Here is a 23,018-nt window from a genome sequence, read left to right as displayed (position 1 = left end):
AGGAAGGCCTGGAGAGAGAGAGAGAGAGGGAGCGCTCGCACGCAAGAGAGAGTATGGCAGGATTTTAACATCAGCTAACTAAAACCTGTTATGAACCATTAGATAATCACATCACCTTAATTAAAAGGGGTCGAAGCCTAGAAGCGCATCTAGATAGTTAACAAGCGGTTACTTGCATGGGTTTTGTGGGTGCTGAGTAAAGCATCCTGGTGCATGTATAATACGTAGATTCCTGATGAATTCCTTTAGGAGTGAAAGCTTCGTCATTCCAGTCATGGGTTCATTAGTCCGAAGTGAGTTGACAAAGTTACTGATCTTAAAATCTGCCAGAAGATCGGACTCCCCCCGGAAGGGGAGCCGTGATGTTTCCAAGGTGATAAGTGTGTCTCCGGGGCACCGAAAGTTAAGAGGAGAGACTAGCTTTTGGTGTGGGAGAAGTTTTATCTGTTTCCCTGTAACACCCATTTTGGTTAGTTTGACCAATAACAAGGCTCATAGTTTCAGCGGGAAAATGTTTCTTTGTCCCACTTGACACCTCGTTTGCATGTTTTACGACTGATCTGGAGACTGGTGTAATTTTCCCCACAGTACAGTAAAAATAGTGTGATGCATTTCATGATCACATAGTGTACATCATTGTGTGAGGAATAAAGAGCAGATCATTTTGATATCAAGAAAGAGACCTCTGAAAGGTATTAAACCAGAGATACTTTCATACCTCTAAATATGAGTGTTTAGAGCTTACTAATACGAATAACGAGTGGTACCTAGGCTAATATAATAAGGAAACATACAAACAACACATGCATACACCAGATACATTTATAACTGCTTAATTATGGCCTAGATAGAGAAAATGTCTTTAGGTGTGTGTGTGATGTGTATTTGAAATCGTGGAGACAGACTAGTCTGGTCCGGGGGGTCACCCCCCCTTCTGTGGAATGTGTTTGAAGCTTGATAAGGACACTTAGTCGATCCTTTTGCATCCTTTTGATAGTGATAAAGACCATCTGCAATTTAGTACCCATATAAATGTAAACGCTGAGGCCAGGTCAGTAATTTATATGCAAAAGTCAAAAGGCTAAAAGGGTCCCTTAAGACATAAAGTCCCAACGACCATCAAGGATCATAAGCAGATGTTACACAGTGCTCAGACCATATGCCGCACACTGCAACAAGTCGGTTTGCATGGCCGTCGTCCCAGAAGGAAGCCTCTTCTGAAGCTGGCTCACAAAAAAGCCTGCAAACAGTTTGCTGAAGACAATCCGGCCAAGAGCATGAATTACTGGAACCATGTCCTGTGGTCTGATGAGTCTAAGGTAAACTTGTTTGACTCAGATGGTGTCCAGCATGTGTGGTGACGCCCTGGTGAGGAGTACCAAGAAAACTGTGTCTTGCCTACAGTCAAGCATGGTGGTGGTAGCATTTCATTGAGGGAAACATGGATTCCAATATGTACTGTGACATTCTGAAGCAGAAGATGATGCCCTCCCTTCAGAAACTGGGCCGAACGGCAGTTTTCCAACATGATAATGACCCCAAACACAAGATGACAACTGCCTTGCTGATGAAGCCGAAGGTGAAGGTGATGGAGTGGCCAAGTATGTCTCCAGACCTGAACCCTATTGAGCACCTGTGGATCATCCTCAAGCTGAAGGTGGAGAAGCACCATGTGTCTAACATCCAACAGCTCCGTGATATCATTATGGAGGAGTGGAAGAGGATGCCAGCAACAATCTGTTCAGCTCTGGTGAACTCCAAGCCCAGGAGGATTAAGGCAGTGCTAGATAACAATGGTGCCCCTACAAAATATTGACACTTTGGACACAGTTTTGACATGTTCACTTAGGGTGTACTCATTTTTGTTGCCAGTTATTTGGACAATAATGGCTATATGTTGAGTTATATTTAGAGGACAGTAAATTTGTACTTCTATACAAGCTGCACATTGACTACTCTAAAATATATCCAAGTTTCATTTGTGTAGTATTGTCCCTTGAGAAGATATACTCATATAGAAATGAGAGCACTCTGATGTGTTTAATAGGTTGTCTTTGTTTTCAGTGAAATATGAAAGAACCGTTTTTAAGTGATTTAATGCTTGAAGTACTAAATAGATTGCAGACCATTTGAGCTCCACTTCTGAAGATATGGGATAGCTACTGTACTCACCCACTAAAAGCTCAAGCAATAAATGCTTCTAAAAATTTCATGGTGATTCTAAACTCTATGATTTGTTTTGACAGGAAAAGGGGGGCACTAAAAAAGTTAACCCAGATTTGGCTTCTCTCCTTTGGGGCAGTATTCGCCCGAGGCTCAGCTCTTTAAGTTCTCAGAGTGGAAAAAAGCCAAGAGGTGTCAGACCGCTCAGATGCCATCTATGGATGATTAAACACAAATATATTTATTGCACATGTGCTGCTGTATCATTTAGGCAGTGAATCCTTTCCTTTCTTCTCGAAATTCATCATTTCTGAGCCCCATGTTCTTTTCTCTACATAATTATCAATCTTTTTCTTTGCAGCAGAAGCTAGAAATTAATCAGAAATCCTATTAATTAGGCCCACATATTGTGGCTCTATAAAAGGAGGAGAGAGGGAGAAAGAAAGAAAGAGAGAGCAAGAAATCCAGCTGATTATATTCTATAGGACTTGGTGATGGCAGGTCTTTTCCTGTCTATTAACAGGTGGGACAGCCTCCTAACTTAATCATTTGGACCAGATTAAGTCTGTTGGACTGATCTCTGTCATTACTGCTTGGCTTGATTATCTCCTTATTTAGAAAACCATAAGCAGGGAAGCAGATACAGTCATTCACATGATAAATGAGCCAATAGGATCCACTCTAATTCATAATGCACACAGGCAGACAGAAAGTGCTTTATTGTGTCTACTTTATGTTGCTGATATAATGCGCTGCGTTTCTATATTTGGTTTTATCAGCGATATGAAGATCAGCCACGGAAAGGTCAACAATAAGACCTCCGGCCACAGAGAGATCAGCATTACGAATATCAGCCAAAGAAAGATAAGCAATACGAATGTCAGTCACAGAAAGCAATATTTCATCATCAGAGTATCAGACAGTGCTGGAGGAATTAGTAGTAGGAGGGTCAATGACATGACCTTCTTATCTGAATCTATTTATTAAAAAAATACTTTTGAATGCAATTCCATTTCATGCTTCCATTTCTTTTTTCTATTTTTCTAACCTTCCATTATTTCTGAGTTAAGATTCATTTTAATGTTTTTTTTAGCCTAAAGTAAATATATCTCATATGTCAGCTGTTATACATCTCAGTGTCAGCTTTCTGATATCATAATCCATGAAGAAAATTCTTGAAGAAAAAACATTATAAAGAGTTTAGAATAATCTTTCATTAATATGTCTCAGAAAAAAAGTGAGGCGAATGTAAATCTGCAAAAGTGCAAGTACAAGTGAAATGAATCAGTAAAATATTAAAGCAAAGTAAATCAGTTTTGTTAAAATATTAATATGAACAAGTACTAATTTATGATTTTTGAGATTTTTATTTATGTTTAAAAATATATATTTAATAGCTTTAATAAATTAAAGGTTACCCTAATGTACTAAAATGTATAAAACAATTTTTTTATGTATTTATTTATTTATTTCATGCTAAGTATACTAAAAATACATTTACATATTTATGTACTTAATAAAAATACTCTATACTTAATGCTCTTTAATTGTGTAGAAGTAGTGCTGAAGTCCAAATAAATATATACTTAAGTATATTTGATTGTGCTAAAGTGGAACTATTTCAAGAATACTCCAGGTACACTTTAAATATCTGGCATTAAAAGACCAATTGTGACCCTGGACCACAAAACCAGTCTTAAGTCGCTGGGGTATATTTGTAGCAATAGCCAAAAATACATTGTATGGGGCAAAATTATTGATTTTTCTTTTATGCCAAAAACCATTAGGAAGATATTTTGTAAATTCCCTACTGTATTAAAACTTAATTTGTGATTAGTAATATGCATTGCTAAGAACTTCATTTGGACAACTTTAAAGGCGATTTTCTCAATATTTAGATTTTTTTGCACCCTCAGATTCCAGTTTTTCAAATAGTTGTGTCTCGGCCAAATATTGTCCGATCCAAACAAACCATACATCAGTGGAAAGCTTATTTATTTATGTATAAATCTCAATTTTGAAAAATGTACTCTTATAACTGGTTTTGTGGTCCAGGGTCACAATTTTATTCAAAAATCATACAATCATCATCAATAATGACATTAAAACACATTTTAGGCTTAATATTAAGAAATGTGCACTGTGCACAAGTAGTACTCCAAATAAAGTTTAATTATAATTTTTACATCAGTAAGTCTTGAGGAATATGTCAGTAAATATGATTATTCAAATAGATTTGAACTATGCTTAGTATGAAATAAATGTTTAAAATATATTACTTTTTTACTAGGGTACACATGACATTTTTAGAGTAATTAAATTTGGGATAATTTTTTTCCTTCTGATTTTTTCCTTTTCTTATCTTGGCCACTCTTATTTGTCCTAAGAACATCCACACAAAGCACATCAAGACTTCTTGTTGACAACTAGACAACATCATAACGTATTACGATTTATATTTTAAAATACACAGACCTATTGGGTATGTCTGTAATCTCACCATTTACACAATGAAACACACTTTATTGTCATTTTTGAATGTGAATATTTATCTGAAGACCACTGACAATATAAAGTTAACCTCAGACAAAATTCCTTTTATAAGAGGACTGTTTTAGACCCCTCTTCCCCTTGACTCTTTCTCTCTTTGTTACTCTCATTCATTTCTTTGAAGCTGTGCTTATCCAGAGCACAGCTTTTAGTTTAGCATTACGGTCTTGATCTTCCTTTAAGGTCCCTCAGCGTCACCTTGACAGTACTAACAGCAGGCGTGCATAAAACTGAACAGGCACAACGCTGAAAGCCTCAAACTGTAGGAAAGACCATGTATACTAGGTCATGTGATTAGCTCAAATGAGCTAAAGCCATCTGGCTTCTCTTACTGATGCTTATGAAGCTTTCATCTAATTTCTGCGCCAGTTGTGCTGAACTCTTGCCAAATGCACAAGTTTGCTTTTTTGGTAAATTGCTGATCTGATCTGTGCGTATGCGCGAGTTTGTGTGCACCGTACAACATTATTATGTTTCGATATGATCAGGAATGGAGAAGGTCAAACTCGAGTGAGCTTGCTGCACGCGCATTCGGAGACACACACACATGCTGTGCCACCCCTGTGAGGTATATTAAGCTTGTGAATAATTGGTTCATTTCCTGCATCTTGGGTTTTTCTCTGCAATCAATCGCTCCAAGCACATAGACTCTCAGCTATAGTTAGACACATCAGGGGGCTCAGAAAGTGTGTGTGTATTATTCTATTGTCTTTATGCTGTATTTTTTAGATATATGTGTTTATACATATACGTGTGTGTGTGTGTGTGTGTGAGTGAGAGAGAGTGGCCCCTGTGCAGGCCGTGTGAAGCCCATCTGGGTGTATGTTAGTGCAGTAGTCATCAGTCTGCCTGTAGCTGGGGCCAGATGGTCGTGCCTCTGCAAGCCACTCAGTAAGTACATCACAGATCCGGGCATGTGGGCCAACCGCTCCACTACATCTTACTTAAATAGTCCCTCTCTCTTGCTCTCTGGCTTCCTCTGTTCCCTCATCTCTCTTTCTATGCACAGTATATATCACCGTGATACTGATACATTAGCGTACATTAGGGAAAGCATTTGTAACCCACGATGCAAACACATCACACTTACAGTAAGCACCATGCTCATTTCTCATCTCTTCCTGTTTTGTAGTGTTCAGTGGAGTACTGAAATTTGAGACCACACTGAAAATCTCATTTTAATCTGGAAATAAAGGTTTAGGATTTTGACTAATTTAAAATAAAGAAATACTATGATGTTATATGAATGTAAAATATTTCAGATTCTACACTACTGTATATCTAGGTCAATACATACATTTTTGATATACACTATGTGAACTGTTTTGCACAGAAAAACGAGGACAAACCAAATACTAAGAACTTTGAAAAAGGTCACATTATTAAGACGTTATACGTTATCTCAGATTTTTAATAGACATACAGTATATACAGTATGTATTTGTGACCCTGGACCACAAAACCAGTTATAAGTAGCATGGGTATATTTGTAGCAATAGCCAAAAATACACTGTATGGCTCAAAATGATCGATTTCTCTTTTATGCCAAAAATCATTAGGATATTAAGTAAAGATCATGTTCCATGAAGATATTTTGTAAATTTCCTACCATAAATATATCAAAACTTAATTTTTGATTAGTAATATGCCTTGATGATAACTTCATTTTGACAACTTTAAAGGTGATTTTCTCAATATTTAGAAATCTGCATTTATTTGAAATAGTTTTTTTAGTTTGTTTTGTTTTTTACAATCTAAAATGGAATGCATCCTTGAAGAATAAAGTTAATTAATTTAAATACAAATCTGACCGACCCCAAACTTTTGAAAAGTAGTGTAGAAATATATGCAACTGGGGCATGTTATAAGCCAGATTCAAACATGCATTTCCCATTTGAGCACAAATGGGACGACATCCCTGCACCACAGTTCTGGACTCTTTTTATGTTTTCTGGTTTTCATCACCATCTCTCACCATGTTTCTCTCTTCTCTTTCTCATGCTTACACTGTTCAATATCTTCCTTTTGTAAAGCTCTGTCATAGATGGTGGCACACATCTGCCTCTCTCATCCGAGCTCAAAGCTTTCAGGATGAGATTACATCAGGTTTTGAAGAAATGACAGAAAATAAATTTTAATTTTTTTGTTTAATGCATTAAAGGGGATGATAATGTTATATGATTTTGGCAAGAGAGGCCATTGCCGTCTAGTAGATTCAGCTGGCTGACACAAACACACACACACACAAGCTGAAAAACACAAACACACAGAGGCAAATTACCAGGGAAATTAGGGGCAATTCTGGGCCCTCACCACTTAACCCAAAGCCAATGAAAGAGAGGGAGTGAAGGATGAAGAGAGGGAGCAGAGGCCTGAACCTGCTGTCCATGATGAAACAAGCCAGTGGAATTTAATTTCCCTCCGGTCAAGAGATGCCAATAAACACTATTGAATCCTGTTCCTGCCCTGACATGATAGGAATTTAATTTGAGACCCACAGGGATCTTTCTCTCTCTCTGTCTGTCTGCTGCACTGGAACACTGCCCCTCTCTCTGTTCTGGATGTTTGCACGGGCAGAGAAAGGAGGAGAGAAATGATTGAAATTCCTAGTCCGCATCCGAGAACACACACACACACACACACACACACACACACCACACAGGTTGGAAGGCATCTCACAACTCTACCCCTCAGACACCTGCACACTTGCATAGAAACTCCAGTGATGTAGTCTTGATCCGGCCCGTTCAAAGTTGCAAAGAATGTTTTGCTCTGGTATGATCTTGTGGCAAAAGTAAAGGGTGGAAAGCAGAAGATAGCCATTGAATATCGAGTGCCCAACTGCTTTTTTTTAAATTACTGTATTATTCTTTTTTAAGGGGTGCACCGTGGCTGATATTAAAATGCTATACTATTTTGTTTAAATTTATTAAAAAGTAAAATAAATCATTTTAAGTGAGACAAGTGAATTTAAGCATTAGAATGTACAGTATTAGTATCCATTTGCTTAAGATTACATTCAAAATTCAATGCAGTTGTTTTGTCAGACACAAACAAGATAGATTTATAGTTTCAACATTATTTGTTCTTCAGACATTCCTTTTTAAAAGAAAAGAAGCATTGTGTATTTGCAAAGTGACCCACATTTGGTTTTTGACCACCACAATTTAACGGTTTTCCCCCTGGAACCATATTGAAATACCAATATCTCTGGAACTGAACAATATAGGACCTTAAAAATTAAGATGCCAAAAGGAAAGTTTGTTAAAACTCAATATCTAAAAGGGCATTAAGATATCTTTAATACTTTGTGAGTTATAGGCATACAAACTTTGGAGAAAAAACTTGAAACGTTTCCCCTTTTTAGAATTGTCACCAATGACACATAATGCAACCAAGATTGCTAAAGTCAACAGATTTTTACTAATAGACCTACCAGTCTCTGTGTAGAAGTAACATTATGATGCTGCCATCTTTCTGAAGTCATTTTTACTCCCCTGTAATTTGCCTCAAAATTTCAGGTGAAAATTGCCATTTTGACCCTCCTCTACAAAACCGTGGGTTACTCAGGAAATATTCATCCATGACATTTAAGATTTTGGCTTTCATCACTATACATGCTTATCTTTCTTCAGAAAAAAATATTAGCAAAATCAAAAATTTGAGCTGGGGCCAAGTTTCTGAAATTTGGTTGATTTGACATGGAATAACCCAGAATTTATTTGAGATAAAAATGTTTTATAATATCAGTAACATCAATTACATTGTCTTTGATTTTTTGTTAATCTTACTGAGCTGAAACTTTTGAACCATGGTGTATATTGAATACTGCTCAATATAAAAGTACTCTAATATCAGCTGGTAACCAGAACGGAACAGATCTGGAACCCTTTAAACTTTGTAGTTAAAGTATGGTAGTTTTCATTTAAATATGAGACGAGTTAGTCTAGTGGTATAGGTTTGGTTTCAGCTGTTTCTGAATGAGCATTATGATTCATAGGGTGCCCAGATGTGGAAGATAAAGTCGACAGGGGGTCGCTGTGAACCAGGGGAGAATGTTTCACCAGAAGGGAGTTCCTGCAGTTTAACAGTAGGAGAGCAGCAGACTGGACGTCCATTAGACAGAGGAAATTTCCCTTGATCTAGACACACCAGTCTGTCTGTCTGAGTATAACCAATCTGGCCTTATGAAAGATATTGTGAAGTGTTATTCATTAACTGGGACTTTTCTCGCTCTGAATAATTCTCTTCACATATTCTTTGAGGAGCAGAACTGATGTGACATTTCCTTGTCAAAGATTTTAAAAACGTCTTTTGATTATCTCTCCTTTCTGAACACTCAGAATTAGACTAAAGATAAAACTTAATGGCTTGTGGAAATTCTTCTCTTTTTAATACACATGAAGACATGAAACGTTTCAAACGGTACGAGCAATCAGTGTCTGTGCCAGAAAGGGATAGGAGAGTTTGGAGAAAAAGAGTGAGAGACATTATTGTTTAATTACCATGGAACTGACATGGAAAACAGACCGAATTTAAAAGGTGCTCAGTAATATTTCAATCCAGGTGTTTGTACTTGTGCTTAAGGGAGAAAAAGCGGGAGAGAATTTGTTTTAATGGGTGAGCCGCTAGACCCGGCGCTCTGTTCGCTGTCAACCTGTGTTTAATGTGCTGAATGTGAGAGCTGTTAAGGTCAGTGAGCAGGCAGAGAAAAGCCTCTCTCTCTTTCTGTAACGGGGGATTAAAGTGGGAGATCTAAGTAGTTGTTTTATGGATGTGGGTGTCACCTTGTTCTCTTCTCCTCTACAAAGGTTGAATAGTGCCGCTTTGAACCCCCACCTTCTCTGTCAGTTCAACCCACGACACCCCTAATTAGACCTTCAGCTCCACCTCCATCCGGCCTCACATCTCTCCGCACGTGCTCTCGTTCCATATTCACTTATTCGCAACCAGCTTTCATCACACTTTTTTATTATGGGCACTTAGCGATCAATGTGGTTGGCACCTGTGAATGGCATTCTTGTAATGCTCAAAAATGAGGCAAAATTTGTAGTAATGTTAGATCTCCTGCTGTAGCATTGCGTTTATTCCTGGCTCTCATAAAGCAGTAATAATATTAGGAGTTTTCAAGTAGCAGAAGCAATGGTTTTTAAAGCCGAGCGAATGAGTTCACAGATCTGAGAGGAAGCTCATAGAGTCAGATGCTTGAGGAGAATTCTGAGAATGAGAGAAGCAGCGTGAGCTCAGCCTGTCTCGCACATCTACAGCCTCCCGGCCGCACGCGAGCATCTCTGCAGGGGTTGCATGCTTAGCAAAGCCGCAGTCTTCCAACAGGTGGCATCAAACAATGCAGTGTTACTGTGGAATATTATTGTTCTTCGTGTGTGTAGCATGTGTAGCAATATAAAAATAAACAATGTAAGCAGGCCTCTGCAAAAATTGCTATTAAATCATTAGAATAATGATTTGTTTATGAGAATAATGACTCATTCATCATTCGTTCCTGGAATGATGATTCTGCACTGAGTCACATACACTTTCCAAATGTCAAGCGCAGGTAGAATTGGGTTAATAAACCTTAATGACATGTCATTTTTTCTATCACAAATATCTCTCTTTTTCTAAGTAGAAAATTTTCTAAGAATTTTCACTTTGTTTTTTGTCTTTCATTGCCGTAATTGCTGAACTGTATGTGCCGTACTGCAAAACATTTTGTTACTTAAAACAAATGTTAACTGATATAAAAAATAAAATAAAATATACAAAACCTAAACTTATTTTGTTTCAGCTAGTTAACAATGCAACATTTTTCCTTTTCATTTAGTTTAACTCGATGTACTACAGTAACTAAAACTAAAATGGAAATAAACTATACAGACAACTAAAACTAATAAAAATTACACAAACACAAAACAAAACGAATAACACTTTAACTAAAATTAACATGAAAAAAAAATAATTCCAAATATTTACAAATATATTGTATCTCAATGATGCTAAAATAACATTACAAGGTAGCTTTTCGTTTTATTTTTTCCGAGTAGATGGTTTTGTTCATGCAAAATGCCCTTCTGTTTGATCTGTAACAATTTACTGTAATCTCATTTTCCAGACAAAGATAAAAGACTTGACACTTGAATTTCCAAGTCTCGTATAAGAAAAGATGTCAGTGAACAAATTGGTATGAGTAAACTAAATGTGACAAAACCTAATTTTAGGGAGGTATTATCTTTTAATTGTAAACATGCATAAAGTTTTCTGTTAGGGTTAGGTTATAGTATGGAATAACCTATGGAATGTCCTCATTTACTGTATATAGCCAAGTAATATATATACAGTGGGTACGGAAACTATTCAGACCCCCTTAAATTTTTTCACTCTTTGTTATATTGCAGCCATTTGCTAAAATCATTTAAGTTCTCCCCCCCCCCCCCCTCATTAATGTACACACAGCACCCCATATTGACAGAAAACTCAGAATTGTTGACATTTTTGCAGATTTATTAAAAAAGAAAAACTGAAATATCACATGGTCCTAAGTATTCAGACCCTTTGCTGTGACACTCATATATTTAACTCAGGTGCTGTCCATTTCTTCCGATCATCCTTGAGATGGTTCTACACCTTCATTTGAGTCCAGCTGTGTTTGATTATACTGATTGGACTTGATTAGGAAAGCCACACACCTGTCTATATAAGACCTTACAGCTCACAGTGCATGTCAGAGCAAATGAGAATCATGAGGTCAAAGGAACTGCCTGAAGAGCTCAGAGACAGAATTGTGGCAAGGCACCGATCTGGCCAAGGTTACAAAACAATTTCTGCTGCACTTAAGGTTCCTAAGAGCACAGTGGCCTCCATAATCCTTAAATGGAAGACGTTTGGGACGACCAGAACCCTTCCTAGAGCTGGCCGTCCTGCCAAACTGAGCTATCGGGGGAGAAGAGCCATGGTGAGAGAGGTAAAGAAGAACCCAAAGATCACTGTGGCTGAGCTCCAGAGATGCAGTCGGGAGATGGGAGAAAGTTGTAGAAAGTCAACCATCACTGCAGCCGGGGCTTTATGGCAGAGTGGCCCGACGGAAGCCTCTCCTCAGTGCAAGACACATGAAAGCCCGCATGGAGTTTGCTAAAAAACACCTGAAGGACTCCAAGATGGTGAAAAATAAGATTCTCTGGTCTGATGAGACCAAGATAGAACTTTTTGGCCTTAATTCTAAGCGGTATGTGTGGAGAAAACCAGGCACTGCTCATCACCTGTCCAATACAGTCCCAACAGTGAAGCATGGTGGTGGCAGCATCATGCTGTGGGGGTGTTTTTCAGCTGCAGGGACAGGACGACTGGTTGCAATCGAGGGAAAGATGAATGCGGCCAAGTACAGGGATATCCTGGACGAAAACCTTCTCCAGAGTGCTCAGGACCTCAGACTGGGCCGAAGGTTTACCTTCCAACAAGACAATGACCCTAAGCACACAGCAAAAATAACGAAGGAGGGGCTTCACAACAACTCCGTGACTGTTCTTGAATGGCCCAGCCAGAGCCCTGACTTAAACCCAATTGAGCATCTCTGGAGAGACCTAAAAATGGCTGTCCACCAACGTTTACCATCCAACCTGACAGAACTGGAGAGGATCTGCAAGGAGGAATGGCAGAGGATTCCCAAATCCAGGTGTGAAAAACTTAATGCATCTTTCCCAAAAAGACTAATGGCTGTATTAGATCAAAAGGGTGCTTCTACTAAATACTGAGCAAAGGGTCTGAATACTTAGGACCATGTGATATATGTGTTTTTCTTTTTTAATAAATCTGCAAAAATGTCAACAATTCTGTGTTTTTCTGTCAATATGGGGTGCTGTGTGTACATTAATGAGGAAAAAAAATTAACTTAAATGATTTTAGAAAATGGGTGCAATATAACAAAGAGTGAAAAATTTAAGGGGTCTGAATACTTTCCGTACCCACTGTATATATATATATATATATATATATATATATATATATATATATATATATATATATATATATATATATAGCTATAGCCATGTTTGTGTGTGTATTCATAGATCTAAAGAACTTACTTATTTGTGTCTCCAGTTGTATGTTTTAATTCTTTTAAACATAAAATCAATTGCTTGTCCGTTGAAAAAGGACATGATTAGCTTTCAAACAAGTAACATAACACATCATATTCCTTTTTCAACCTGCGGTATGAATGAAATAAGAGCAAAACCAAGACTATGAGAAAGAATGAGAGACTAAATGACTGAGAGTGCACATTTAAATTGCTTTGATTTGTAAGGGAGAGTGTTTTGTAGCTCCCCAGACAGCAGCATTAAGAAGATAACCTAGAAATGCTCCATCAATTTATTTGCCTGTGCTGTTACAAAACACTTACATTTGCAAAAGTAGATTCAGGAGTAAAGCAGACAGAGTAGTGGTATGGCATGTATACGAAACTGTATATGGAAACTTTCAACACAAATGAAACTACTAATGCATATTGGCTATCTTTCATAAGATTCATCCTTGCTGTTGAATATAACTTGTTAAGTTAATGGAGATCAAACTTGCGGTCCTGGTGCATCCTGGGAACATGATGTTGAAAAACATCTATGACCTTTTGTCTAGTCTTCATGCTCTATGTTAACTATGGTTTCACTAATAATAAACATATATTGCATAAAGCATCCATATTTGTCCATGCCCATGTTGATTAGAGTATTAAAAACTTAAAAAGTATTAACTTAAGGTAAATTTAGAACAGATAAAAATGTGAGATTAAGTTGTGATTATTCGCGAGTTAACTCATGACAATCATGCAATTAATCGCAATTATATATTTTAATCGATTGACAGCCCTAAGTTAAAATTACTAAAATTAAATGTAGGCTTACACTGGTAACTTATTCTGGACTTTCCTCGTCAATATAGGATATATTTTTTCACACTTTTCTCATTCTCGCTAATTCAAGTTTTTATATGAATGAACCTCTGAAGGGAACCGATTGTCTTCAGAAAAGTTATGATGGCATTTTCATTTTACCTGATAAAGTATCATTTATGAGCTGAGTGCTGCTTTGTTTACAGCCGTTACCGGGGAAACCACTATATTTCTGACCTTCCAAAAGCACCTCCTACTGGCAGAGAATGAATGTGTATTTTCAATAATCCAGTCTGCAGTTTTTGTTCAGACCAATGCAAAAATCCACCCACATGAACCCGTTTTAAATAATATAATAATTTATACTTCTGACTCATCCCTTTTCTTAAAAAAAAAAAAAAAATGGTTTAAAGGTTCAGTTGTGAGGTTTATCATTTTAGAATTTATTTCGTTTTTTGTTAAAACTTGTATCTCAACAACGGTAAATCAATTGCTATTTTGTGGTCTACAACGTGAAATAATAAAAAGTGTCTGCTAAATGAATAAATGTAAATGTAAATGAAAGAATCCCATTATAACATGTACATGAAAAATGTAGAAACATTGGACTCAACTATGGGGCACCATTGTGCAGCAGCAAGCATCACGACAAAAAAGGAACCTCAAGGTTGATCTAGGTAAATGTGTGCAAATGTATAGGGTCCCATTCCTATATTTGCCTGGGGCCCCCAATTCACTAAATCCGCCCCTGGATGTTGTGCTTGTGGCAGAGGGCAGGTGGTTGCCAGATCACTCAGCCAATGTTCTGCCTTTTGCATCCCCATGACTGGGTCTGTCTGGTGTGGGTGGTGAGTAAGAGCAGAACACGTGTAACTAATTCTGATGCAAAACGCATCCAAAAGCAATTAAGAGTTAACATCTGTTGTTTTGAGTCTCAGGGATGGGGCGCATGTTAAAATGACAGATGTACAGAGTGGCTCTTCTCAGCTCTCTCGCTCTATCGTTTCACTCCACCTCACATCTGTGAGACTAAATTTAGGGTTACATTTTAAAGGAGGGCTGTGGGGTGATGAATTTTGGAAATGAGTTGTAAAGCCCTGGAGGGAATATCATTTGTAGGGATGTAAAACAAAACAACAGATTTTAAAAAAAGACTTGTTGGGAGGTTGCCTGAATGACTACTTAACTTTTAAGCCTTGTATAATAAAACTAAAGTTGGACTTTTAAATGACACACCATTTCAAAAACACAATTTACATGAAGAGAAGCTTGGAAAACAATGTGAGACATGTCAGAATGATTTTGTGTATTATAAACAGAGGTGCACATACGTTTTTCAGCCTGGTTCTCAAAAGAGCACCTGGAGATTTGGTTTGGTCCTCACACTGCGGATAGTGTGACCCAATAAATATAACTATAAAAATTAATAATAGTGATAATATTTATAATATTATTGCACTTTATTTAGTTAGTGTAATAATACTATTATATTTTAAAATAAAAGAGAGTATTAAATAAAAAGCAATTATTTTATAGCAAACTTAAAAATAAAATGCTAATATATATATATATATATATATATATATATATATATATATATATATATATATATTTTTTAATATATATATATATATATATATATATATATATATATATATATATAAATTTTCATCATTTTCAAACTTAAGATCAGCAAGCTTTTATTTTGGCAAGTTGCCAGCAAGTATATGTGCTGCTGATTGAAGAGCGTCAGTGAATGAAATAGTTTTTCACTGTGCTTTGAAAATGGCAGCGGATAGCCTAGATTTATACTTTCAGTTCGAATAGAAATCTTATAAAGTATTACAGTTTGTTGATCTAAAATACCCTAGTAATTGTGCATTAACAGCTGTCAACCTTGTCACTGCACAAATGAGAGGTCTGAACTTATTTACACAGCGCATTTTTTTATTTTGGTCGCATATACACACCTTCGACTTACGTGCACCCCTGATTATAAAGGAAAATGAATGTAAAAACATTGTTTTCACAGTCTTCAGTGTCACATGATCCTTCATAAATCATTGTAATGATTTGGCGGTAAATAAACATTTCTTATTAATAGCAATGTTGAAAGCAGTTGTTCTGCTTAATATTTTCTGAAAACTGTGTTATATTGTTTTGAACAGACTGAATAATAAGTTCTAAAGACCAGCAATTATTTTAAATCCTTTTTAACATAAATGTCTTTACTGTCGCGTTTGATAAATTAAATGCATCCTTGCTGAAAAAAAATATATATATATATATATATATATATACATATATACAGTATATATATATATATATATATATATATACAGTGGTGTGAAAAAGTGTTGGCCCCTTCCTGGTTTTTTATTCTTTTGCATGTTTAAAAGTGTAGCAACCAGAGTGTCAGCAGTCAATCATGATGTTCTTTTGCTTTGACATCTCATGTTGTCTCTGTGCACGGATGGACTCTGTGAGCAGAAAAGTGTGCCTCAAAATCCCTGATGGCCTATTAACTGCATCACATCAGCCTCATTCATGATCTGCTCCCACACGCTGCAGGGCCGTGTGATGCAGAGGCCCTCTGGCCAATTATGAGGCCCATGATCAGTATTATTGTCACAATTACTTCAACTTTCTCTATGTAGAAACTTGTTAACAAGCTCTATTAAACTGCTGCACTGCTATGCTGCATAAGAATTCTCCCTTTTCAGTCGACACCATCTCAAAAGTGAATCCTTGATCAGATGCTCTGTCTAACGTAATAAGAGTGTAGTGTTAAAACAATGACCTTTTCCACCTTGTTTTCCTGTAGTAAATATTGAGCTGTGCTGTCTGTGTCTCATAATGGGAAAGCTCTGGTAATGATGCTCCAGAGAGATGTACTCTTTGCTTCTGTGTCTGTGTGTACCAGCGCAGTCTGCACAATGTGTTTGTATGGCTGATGTCGCTCCCTGAGGTCTGTATAAGCAGACTTTTGATACTGAATTAATCGCAGGAGGCTTTGATGTTACCGGCTAGCTGAGTCTCATGTGAAGTTTGCAAAAAAAAAGAGATGACATTCCCTAGAGGAAGAGTTTAGGCCTGTACCGTGTGTGTGTGTGTGTGTGTGTGTGTGCGTGCACTCCTGAACATGTTATCAGTGAATGTTACATGGTGATCCATCAATGCCATTTCTGAACAATTTTAATAATTGAAAGGGTGTGTGTGTGTGTACTGGTATATATGGTTTACGAGGACACAAATGTGTATAATAACATGGGTACTACAACGTAAACATGGTTTATGAGGATACTTCCTGTGTCCCCCTAAAACAAAAGGTTTAAAAAACATACAAAACGGTGTTTTATGAAATTCAAAAATTGCCAGTAGTTTCCTGTAAGGGGTAGGTTTAAGTGTAGGGCGATAGAAAATACAGTTTGTACAGTATAAAAAGCATTACGCCTATGGAGAGTCCCCGTAAACCACAAATGCCAGACTGTGTGTGTGTGTGTGCACTTTTTGAATCTTAATTCTGAGATCTTAAAGAGATTCACGCAAAAATTTAAATTCTGTCATGATTTACTCGCCCTCATGTTATTTCAAACCCATGAGACTTTGGTTAATTTTTGAAACACAAATGAAGATAGTTTTAATGAAGCTTGAGAAGTTTTTGTCCCTCCATTGAAAATACAGTTAACCTATATTTAAAAAAAAAAAAATGTATAAAAGTACCTTTAAACGAATCCATACGAATTAAGCAGTTTTATCCAAGTCTTGTGAAGAGACACAATTGCTTTATATGATGATATAAGGTGATCATATCCCTTCACAAGACTTGGACTAAACTACTTAATTCATATGGATTTGTTTTTTATAATGACTTTTGAAGGAGGGAGAGAAACCTCTCAGCTTTCATTAAAAATATCTTCATTTGTTTCAAAGATTAGCCAAAGTCTTATGGGTTAGGAATGACATGAAGGCGAGTGAATGATGATGTAAAAAAAGTGATGTATACAAAGAAGGCAAGGTAAACAATGTTTCTTGTGTGTTAAAATGACTTTTAAGTGGTTAAGAACTGTTAGCGCTAGTCTTATTATCACAATGAGCCGTTCAGTTTGTTAATTCATCCTGCAACCAATATGAACTGATGACCATGTTGTCATAGGAACCCAGCTATGCTCACATTCAAGTATCTTCTTAAAAGTGTTGTTGGTGCGAAACTAGTAATTACAACAAAATATTAACCATTTAAAAACATTCTTTGATGGCTGGGTTGTTTGATTTCATCAGGTTCTTTTAGCCTGTCAAAGACGGTCTTGGTGATCAAATTCAACTAGGATAGTCTAAAGACAGTCTAAAAATAAAACTGCTTAATTGATGTACCGTTCATGCACAATTATTGCCTTTTGTGGTTTTAAACAGTTAGTGAAACCATTTATTCTTAAGAAAGGACTATGTGATTGTCAAGTGTAGTTGTCTAATTAAATTATAGCATCTACATGCATAACCAATTCTCTCTCTTTGTCTCTCTCTCTCTCTCTTTTTTAGGACTACGCTAAGAATGAGAAAGCCATTGCAAAAGCCCTGGGGGATTTGAAGGCCAACTTCTATTGTGAACTATGCGACAAGCAGTACCATAAACATCAGGAGTTTGACAACCACATCAACTCATATGACCACGCACATAAACAGGTAAACTTCAACAGCTGGTGGTCGAGCTCATTAGATGGAGAAGCAGAAAAGAATGCAGAAATGAAAGGAATAGGGATTTAACTCTTCCCCTACAGTCCACAAAACCATTACTACCGTCAGTAGAGTGTCTCTGAACATAATATGCATAGAAATGATGGTGTGCTTGGTCAAACACAACGCTCGACTACAGTTTGTATTTGTTAAAGTTATTTTTTCCTCCAAATAGTCTCCAGGTGATTCTTGTGTCTACAGTCTACTTTGTATCCCCCAGCCAATAATGACACGCAAATTATAGTCAGTCAACTGTTAGTGTAACTGTTTATTTATATGCTCAAAACATAAACACTATATTTGGAAAAACATTTGCAAAGCATATCACTAATCTTCCCTCAAGTAGTCTCTTGAGTCGGTTGAGCTGCGTGTGTTCTGGTAACTGATATCACGTCGGGGCAGGTGTTTTAACCACAAAATATAGGTTGTGTTTACAAAAAGTAACTAAAAATATTTGCACCTTTAATTATTGCAGATCATTCTAAAGTTCTAACAACTTCCAGGCGCACAAAAAATGCACCTTTTCTATTATAATATATCAACATTCCGAATCAATCTAACAGGCAAAGCATGTGTCTCATTGCCCGTTTGCCATCTGCTTAAAATTAACAATTGATACCAGTGATACCAATGCAAGTATTGAGTATGGGGCTTTAAATGGTGTTTTATGAGTTCTTTGTCTGGGCATTCATGTGATGTGTATGAACAGCAATCGCTTTAAAACTCTCTGACACTATCTTTCAAAAGTTTGGGATCAGCAAGTGTCTTTGGTAACACTTTACAATACGGTGGCACTAATATGCATTAATTCATGCTTAACTAATGCACAGATAATTATGAGTTAATGTATAACTCATGAAGAACTCAACCATTTCTTAATGATTACTGCATCAGCAACAAATGAACATTCTATATGAATCATAGATTAAGTAATCAATATATTGTTATTATTTAAATGTGTCATAATGTATTAATTCCCTAAGAACATATAGTACTAACAGTGTAAATTCATGTGGTAATTACCACAATGGGTCGAAGCCATGCATTTCACCTTCCAGTTGTCTGCTTATAATGATACCTTAGCAAATCATTAGCTAATGATCAATTAGTTATAACTTTACATCATTAGTTAATATAATATGTTATTAGAGAATTAATACATTGACACATTTAACTAATAACAGTATATTGATTACTTAATCTATGAATAATATAGAATGTTCATTTGTTGCTGATGCAGTAATCATTAATAAATGGTTTAGTTCTTCATGAGTTATACATTAACTTGTGATTATCTGTGCATTAGTTAAACATTATTTAATGCATATTAGTGCACTCGTATTGTGTTACCATTTTTTTTTTTTTTTGAAAAAATGAACACTTTTATTCAGCAAGGATGTATTAAATTGATCAAAAGTTACACTAAGAACATTTATAGTTTTACACAAGATTTCTATTTAAAATAAATGCAGTTCTTTTTAACTTTGTTGAAAAAAAAACATTGCAGTTTCCATTTAACATCACAGGAAAACTCTTAAGCAGCATTAATAAATATTTATGGAGCAAAATAATCAATATTTCTGGAGAACCAAATAAGCAGATTTTTCAGAAGTATGCAACATTGAAGACTGATCATACCATCGCAGGAATAAATTATTTATTTATTTATTATTTATGTTTCATAGACAGAACAGAATAAATCAAATAACGTTGAACAATTTAACAATTTAAAAGTCTGATTGATATTAAAACAATTTCCATAGACTATTATGGAATTTATTTCATTTACCCCTTTTCTTAGGAATAAGTAATAATTATAATGATAATAGATTTTAAGTCTTGGCATCTTGATGCTTATACTGTATATAATATACATATCAGTCATCACTTTTATTTAAAATAATTCAGGAAAAAAGAAAAGCAAAAACAAATGAGAAGAGATAAGCCAAAAGTTCTGCTAAGGAAATGGATGGAGAGATTGATAGGAGGAGTAACTGAAGTAAGGAGGAGAGAGCTGAGAATGTCCTCACTGGTGCCAGGATCTCAGACTGGAGTCTGGTGCCCATCTGTGTGGCATCTGAGATTAAACATGTTCCTTAGCATTTCGAGCGGCAGATAACGCTGTTTGTGCACTGCTATTATCCTGGGTGCTGTCAGACAAACTGGTCTTCTAACAAAGAATGGCACACAGAGCCATTAATCTCTCTTCATCCTTCAACCTCACATGTCTTATTCATCATAAGCCTGCTGCTGCATCATTACAGCACAGTCTAAAAATGAAACAAGCAAAACTATACACTAACGAAACATTTCATACGTACAGTTGCATGAAATCCAAGTGTGAAGCAGAGAGTGAGATACAGAAAGAGAGGTTCGCAACTCATTCTGAAGGACCGCTCAGTGACAGCTACACCAAAGACAGACAGAGGGAGGGAGGAAAGTAATTACACATGTTGTTGCGATGGATTTCATCTCCGTGCAAACATGGCTCCGATCAAACCACAGATGACTGCACACTTGTTCGCCGTGCAGATGTGTCTGTTCCTGTTAGTCAAAGCCAATGAGTCAGAGATGAATGATGCCTGCTCAGCACGAACATCCATAATATTCCATAATCAATCATGAGATTTTCAGCCGAGTGTTTCACATCAGTACTTTGTCACAGAGAAATTAGCATGTCATTCTTGTTTCTGTTTAATTAATTGTGACCAAACGTTTTTTTCCCCTAGTGTAATGGGTTGAAATTACTCATCTTTGTAAAATGTAACAAATAATGCTATTTTATGATAGATACCGTAGTAATACATCAATATGACTTGTAAAATAGATTCATTTGAAAATATAAGCTGTTGCCTAATAGGTTATAATTGAGCTTTGGTGCTCATGGAGGAGACTCCAGATGCATCTAGCATCTTATAGCATATGATATAAGATATGTTATGTTATTACCTAACCCTAACCCTAACCCTAACCCTAATATATCCTTTTATATTTTTCTCCTGCACCAAAGCTCAATTTGTTAATATAAGCTCACTTATTACATCACAGTATATTCATATTTGCTGTATATATAAAATATTACTATACTGTGATACATTTGTGATACAATATATTATGTTTTTCATATGCTTAGGATATTTTGCAAGAGCTGTGTATGTAATCTATGGTATGGTAATGATAACTAATCATTAAATTTCATAATGATAAGTATTTGATTTTCATTTTCACCTCATGAATCAGTGAAGTTTTGCACATTTTTCAGGTACAAAATTTGGATAAATATTGACATTGTATTGTTTTTTTAGTACTTTTTTGTATGTTTTATACTGACCAACTCTGTACAGAACAGCAAAATAATGTTGTTGGTCAGTGAACTGACTTCTCTAACAAGTCAGGAACCTCCCACAAGAGATGTTAATTCATTTGAGGGCCCTGCAAAAGCAATGAAAGGTTGCTGTTGAACTCTTCCTGCAGGCATCAAGAGTGTTTCATTGGGCTGAGTTATGTATAGTCGACTGTGTAAAATATGCATGCTGTGAGGTTGGCAGTTGAGGCAGTTTATGTGACCCCAACCCAGCCGCTTCACATATCGCTCCAGAAACATGCAGCCTGGCTATGCTCCCTGGTCCTGAGGAACAATACTGTATATTTCACAACCCACAAAATCCCTAGTCACTTAGCACTTATGTGCGCATGTGTGCGTGTATATATACTGCGTGCACTGACGTGCACCAAACATGGTTGAGAGGTTTGATTTAATTAATCTTTAAGAACATCAAAACCTTTCCTAGAGAGCTATGCAAATCAGCCAGCTGTCCTTCAATAAAAAGTGGAGGGAAAGGAAGAGGTGAGGCATGAGACGGAGGTTAACTCGAGTGCAACACAGAGAGAACCAGAGAAGCAAAGACTGGAGTTAACCCTCGTGTTGAGGGGTCTAAAAGAGCCTAAGGCAATTTAATAGCTTGAAAAAACATTGAAGTCTTATAAAATGTTCCATTACTCATGTTTAGGGTGTCTAGTGCGAGAGCCTAGATATAAAACATGATGCAAGGAACTGTAAATGCTAAGACTCACTGAGATACTCTCAACTTCATATTGAATATTCAGTTTGGTTTATTTCATTGTATTTTTGTTTTTGTGGGAGATCTAATTGAGGCCTAACAGAAACAACATTACTGGAAAGGATACCCGTTGCGTTCCTAAAATGAGTAGTTTACTATATTGTAACTATAAAAGAAAATCTATATATCCATCCGTCCCTCTAACGTTCTGGAATATGAAGCTTCAAATTTCTTCAAAACTTTTGAACAGGATTTTATCTAGCCAACGTTTTTGTTTGTATTTACAGACTTTACTTTTCTAATTAAAGTTATATGGATTCCTTAAATTCATTTAAATTCACTCTACTTCCTTACATTGAAACTCAAATTTAAGACTTGAATTGTAATTTAAAAGATATTCTCAACTGATTTGTGAATGACGTCTAACCTGTGACCCCAAGCTTAAAAACAAGTCAATTTCAACCTAACATGATGGTTAAAGCTATAATATGAGAGAGGAAAGAAGAGAAAGACAAAAAAGAGAGGTAAATATTAAGGTGAAGTGTCAAGAGGACTTTTTTGAACTGTTCCACTAGAGACTGAGAGCAGAATCTGAAGGGAATCCCCTGCTAGACTCCCATGGCTGAGGT

The 23,018-nt window shown here is 36.3% G+C and overlaps 1 protein-coding gene across 1 annotated transcript in view; it reads left to right on the top strand.

The window, feature by feature from the left end:
- Positions 1-23,018, top strand: part of LOC131521228 (G patch domain-containing protein 8) — a 96,253-nt gene that overhangs the window by 57,777 nt on the left and 15,458 nt on the right. The window contains exon 2 of the mRNA XM_058745757.1: positions 18,134-18,277. Within this exon, the coding sequence (XP_058601740.1) occupies positions 18,134-18,277 (144 nt within the window). The remainder of the gene's footprint in view (positions 1-18,133; positions 18,278-23,018) is intronic.

This window comes from Onychostoma macrolepis, chromosome 16 (assembly GCF_012432095.1).
Source record: "Onychostoma macrolepis isolate SWU-2019 chromosome 16, ASM1243209v1, whole genome shotgun sequence".
In the NCBI taxonomy this organism is placed as follows: domain Eukaryota; kingdom Metazoa; phylum Chordata; class Actinopteri; order Cypriniformes; family Cyprinidae; genus Onychostoma; species Onychostoma macrolepis.
This window is presented reverse-complemented; position numbering and strand designations above follow the sequence as displayed.